Source organism: Mesoplodon bidens (assembly GCF_964165515.1).
Source record: "Mesoplodon bidens genome assembly, contig: HAP1_SCAFFOLD_1369, whole genome shotgun sequence".
Lineage (NCBI taxonomy): Eukaryota > Metazoa > Chordata > Mammalia > Artiodactyla > Ziphiidae > Mesoplodon > Mesoplodon bidens.
In genome coordinates, this window is record NW_027671494.1 from 43,890 (window position 1) to 49,208 (window position 5,319).

The 5,319-nt window shown below is 48.9% G+C and overlaps 1 protein-coding gene across 1 annotated transcript; it reads left to right on the plus strand.

Moving 5' to 3' along the window:
- Positions 1-1,138: 1,138 nt before the first annotated feature.
- On the plus strand, positions 1,139-5,302 carry LOC308611292 (uncharacterized protein; the record flags this gene model as incomplete). The annotated part of the gene is made up of 4 exons (XM_081260133.1): positions 1,139-1,182; positions 2,213-2,387; positions 3,764-4,008; positions 4,919-5,302. 4 exons carry the CDS (start codon positions 1,139-1,141, stop codon positions 5,172-5,174), a joined length of 720 nt encoding a protein of 239 aa, XP_081116259.1. The 3' UTR covers positions 5,175-5,302.
- Positions 5,303-5,319: the final 17 nt, after the last annotated feature.

Here is a 5,319-nt window from a genome sequence, read left to right on the forward strand (position 1 = left end):
TCAAAGGTCCCTGGGAATGCAGGTCATCTGTGGTGTTTTCCCAGAGTCTATTAGGTTCTGAGGGTTTCCAACGACAGGTTTCTGCAACAGAAACCTTAGATCAGTCCCTTCCAGATCTATCCCAGGCAAGGAAATAACTGTAACTTTCTGAGATGTAAAAGATTTTACTTCTGAGCAGCTATACAACTCTTTTTTTGCCCAATTGCCAGTGTCTGAGGGTTCCTACAGGCCTCACCTGGGATCGCGCAGGTTCATTAGCTTTTGGGTGTGTGAGTTTGGGGGAGGCAATGAAGAGGAAAGGGGATTTTCAAAAGCCCAGCTGAATATCTAGTTTGAGCAGTCCCAAGAAAAGAGAAAGGACAGGTGGGCATCAAACTCACAAAGAAAGTCCTCACCGTGCTGAAGCAGGGGGCACCTCGGCTTCTAGGGCATGTGTGTCAGGCTGGCTGGGAAGTGGATGCAGCTGTTCTCAGACTGGGTGCTCTGGTCTTGGCTGGCACCCACCTATCCCTGAATACCAGGCAACATATCAGTGCTGAGCTGGGCATAGTGGAACTCTGCCTTCTTCAAATTTGCCTTGTGGTTTTATTTTGCAAGTGCAAGCATCCGATGTGCGTATCTTTGCCTCCTGTGTCCCCCCTTTTATATTGTGAGTTCAACATCTTAGGCTTTTAGGTTTTCAATTTCCACATCGTAAGCAAAAGAGCCAGTGGAGGATGATTTCCTGGGAGAACAGCTGGACTGTACACAGTTGTGGCTTCAATCACAGTGACATGGACCAACTGGCTATCTCAGGATGCACTGGGAGTGAGAAATGCTTGGGTTCCTGTATTAGTTATCCAGTGCATCATAACAAACCATCCCCAAGCTTAATAACTTAAAACAGTGACTATTTACCATCTCATGACTTCTGTGGATCAGGACTTGAGACAGGGCGTAGTGGAATGGCTAGTCTCTGATCCCTGGTGGCTGGGGCCTCAGGTGGGAGGATTGAAAGCATGTGAGATGGGACGACTTGCCCAGGGCTGGAGGCTGTGCTTCCAAGGTGGCTCAATCACATGGCTGGCAAGTTGGTGCTAGGAGATGGGTTCCTCTCCACACGGACCTTTTGACAGGGCTTCCTGAGTGTCCTTTCAAGATGGCGGGGGGTTTCCCCCAGAGCAAGAAATCTCGGAGACCAAGGTAGAAATGGCAATGACTTAGCCATAAGGAGTCACACAATATCACTTTGGCCATATGCTAATGGTCACAGAAGTCAGCCCTGGTCTCATGTGGGAGGGGACCACATAAGCACACGAAGACCACTGAGAGCCCTCTTGGAGTCTGGCTATCATCATCTACCCTCTGCCCTTCAATGACGCATGTGCCTCTTAAATGCAAAACATATTAACTTCTTCCCCAGGTCCCCTCAAATTTCACTCCTTTATCTGCTCAAAATGAAGGATCTCATCTTCTAAATCAGGTCCAGCTGTGGATAATGAGCCTCAGGTGTATTTCCTTGAGTATAGCTGCTTGAGTACAGTTCTTGATCTGAAGATCTGTGAACAAAAGACACAAGCTTTCTGCCCCAAACAAATTTGACATTCAGTGTTGGGACAGGCATATTATAACCACCTGTAACCATTGTAGACACTCCTCAAAGGGGAGAAAAATGGAGTCACTGATTATAGCTAATACGAAATGCATCAAGGCATGTGTTGCCAGTTCCTTGATTATGGCTGAAGTCTTGTGAATGACAGTTCTTGGCTCTACCCTCTGGACTCTAACTTCTACCTTTCCTTTTATACAAATCATAAATCAAAGAGAGCCTGTGTTTGCAGCTTACCCAAGAGTGGGCAGCAGGTTGGTAGCCCTGTGGGGCTGTACTGGAGCCACAAAGGGAAAGTTAAAGAATCTAGGCTTGCTGGACTCAGGGTTCAGCCAGCTTGCCTAGCAACAGGGTCACCGGCAGGGAGCACACAGGTCCCTGATGCAGGCAGAGAAGTTGGGATGGCACCCTCCTGGGGAAAGGGAGATCTTGCTCTGCCAATAGGGAGGCAGGATGCTGTGTACAGCATCCCCTTGGGTCTTGGCTCCTACTTGTCAACCATGAATTAATTTTTAGGCTGCTAATCTGTGCCTTCTTAGCCAGGACATATGGTGTGTACAATAGTTTTCACAGCTTGAAATTTCTAGTATGCCCTTGAATAACCTTCCTCGGCTCCTTGGTCAGAGACTGCTTCCATGGCTGTACTGCAATAGGCCTGGTCAACAGCACAGAGTCTGGCACCACACCCCCCGAGTGTGGCTGGGTGGGGGCCCAAGCGGAGAAGGATCTGTGGCACTCTCCTCCTCTGGGCTCCTCTGACGTTGGCTTTATGGCTGGGGTGGTTCAGAATAAAGGCATGGTGGGTCAGAAGTGCAGGAGGAGATGGAGCTGTGGCTGACCCCAGATTAAGGGCACAGATGGTGGTGGACAGAGACTGTGCAAGGCCTCATCTTTGTTATAGCCCAGATGGACTTCTCCTCTGTGTGACTGTATCACCAAATTAAAGCAATCAGGATTTTTTCTTTTCTTGGTGGATGGACACTCTGCTCTGAAATTTTCATTAGCAAAATTAAGTTTAGTAGGGGCCAGGACCCCAGGTGATTAAATCCTTGTCTCCAGGGTACACAGCAGTCCCTTTCAGGGAAACCCAATCCCTCACCCCTGCCTGAGACTGTTTTTTGTTTGTTTGTTTTGGACTAATATCTACCATTTATGGGAAAATTTCAAAGCACCCTGCAATATATCACATGCGTTATCTCAGTGGTTTCTCACAGAAGCCCAGTGAAGTAGGTATTACCTCCACATCTTACAGAGAATGTAAGAGTTTCAGAAAGGATAAGCCATTGGCCCAAGATCAAACTGCTAGGGAGAAGCCAAACCATAATTTGATTTTACTATGCCTCAAAATTAGTTTTTTTATAAGCACTCTGAGTTTTTAAAATTGCTTTGGAAACAAAATCCCCCCAAATAATGCCTGAATGCAAAAGGTACCTAAAAAGGTCCAAAAATGTGGGGTTTTTTATCCAAAAATGTTTTAGGGCTTCCCTGGTGGCGCAGTGGTTGAGTGTCTGCTTGCCGATGCAGGGGACACAGGTTCGCGCCCCGCTCCGGGAAGATCCCACATGCCGCGGAGCGGCTGGGCCACTGAGCCTGAGTCATGGCCGCGGAGCCTGTGCTCCGCAACGGGAGAGGCCACAGCAGTGAGAGGCCCGCATACCGCAAAAAAAAAAAAAAAAAAGTTTTAAATAACAGATTTGAAGATCATTTGTATAGTTTTTTCCTCTTAACAGGAGGTCAAACCTCGGACTAAAGTGGATTCCCTGTTATTGTTATTATCACCTCATGTAAATTAAAAAACAGGAAGGAGAAAATCTCGGAAAGAATTCTAGCTGAGGCCCCAAGTGTGCAATAAAATGTAAAGATCTTAAGAAACAAAAGCCCTGAAGAAAACCATTCAAGAGGCCTGCAAGTTTAAGAAAACACGAGTTCAATTAATTTTGCCCAGCTGAACTAAACTGCATGGAATGAGAGCTGGCAGAGCTCCTACTCAACACACTAGAACGCTGATGGAGTAAAAATGAACGGAATCGCTGTTGGCCCCAGAGATACTACAGACGCACCCGCTCAAGCCACTCGCCTAGGCGCAGAGCCGGGCGTAAGGGGTGAGGCGAAAGGGTGCACCGCTCGGCGCAGGGATCCGCCCCGCCTTCTCCGGCCCCGCCCCCCATGCTTCAGTTCCCAGCCTTGCCATTAGGGGTGGCCGCGAAGCTGCGCGGCCCCGGTTTCCAGCCGGGCCCTTTTCCCAGCCGGGCCCAAGCATGGCTGCCCCCAGGACTGCGGGTTGGGAAGCCGCCGTGCTCGCGCTTTGCTGACAGTCCCTGGCTGCTGTGGTCTCCTTCTCTTCCCCAGGCCCCTCCAGCAGACATGTTTGCCAAGGCCTTTCGGGTCAAGTCCAACACGGCCATCAGGGGGTCGGACAGGTGAGGGAGAGAAGAGCCTGCTCTGCCCACCAGGGCACCCAGACATCTCTCAAGCTCGGCTGGCTCACAGCCTTTTCTGGGCTGGAGGCCGAGGGGTACAGCCGGAGAAGGGACCCCGGGGGGCGGGCAAGGGTGAGTTAGACGTGTTTTGAGAGTGAAGATGGAGAGGAGGCCTGATTTATCTCCCAGGCTGTCTTTTGGATATTTTAGTGAGTTTACGAGAAAGCGTATAATTCAATCAGCGCGTATTGACTGCAGTCTGTTTAAGGTGTCGTGGAGGATGCCAAAATGAAGGAAAACGGGGTCCCTGCCCTACCAAGAGCTTTGAGTCCCTTGGGAGAGATTAGATGGGGCACAGAGAAGTACAAGCATACGAGAAGAAGTGTCTAGTGATTACCACTGGCAGGAGAGACAGGTGGAGGGTGAGGTGAGAGGGGATAAGGCACATGTGGTAAGAAGTGTATCTGTTCAGTTTTGCAAATGAAGGTGTCACCTTGGGAATTTTGGAGGCAGTGTTCTATAGTTGTCATTCTTGGTGCCCTAGCAGAGCTGTTTAATCATAAGTTGACAGATTGGCCAAGCATAGATGAGAAAGGAGTGGGTCCAGGAGCTATGTGTGGAGTCAGGAAGGCAGGGCTTAGTTTCCAGTGGCAGGCTAACTTGGGTCGCTTACCGGATCTCAGTTTTTCCCTCTCTTTGTAAAATGGAAAGACATGCCCCAGGAACATGTGAAAATAGATGAGACATTGGATGAGAAAGAGAATGGGAGGTTTTGGAAGAGTGAGAATACGGCATCATCAACCAGTCTTTTTCTTGGGCCTCGTGATTGTATAGTAAGTCTTGAGTCCTCAGTATTTATTGGAATCCATCCGGGCAGCATACCTACCAGGTGTGTGCGCTCTCTCTGCAGGAGGAAGCTTCGGGCCGAGGTGACAGCTGCTTTCCCCACTCTTGGAACGGATCAGGTCTCTGAGTTAGTACCTGGAAAGGAAGAACTCAACACTGTGAAGTTGTATGCTCACAGAGGGGATGCAGTGACTGTGTACGTGCGTGGTGGTAACCCCATCCTATTTGAACTGGAGAAAACTCTATATCCGACAGGTATGGCAGTGGGATGGAGATGGCCATTACTATGGTCCTTGCCTAACATCTGTTTCTTCCATTAATCCGTCTTCCTTAAAACAAATAAATGCAAAATCTCCCTAAGAATCTTTTTGGACTTAGTGTCCCTAGAATTGGGTCTTTCAAGATCAGAAACTGCTATAGAAGTGAGGGGGAAAAAGGGTTAACACAAAAAGAGGGTGGTTGCCA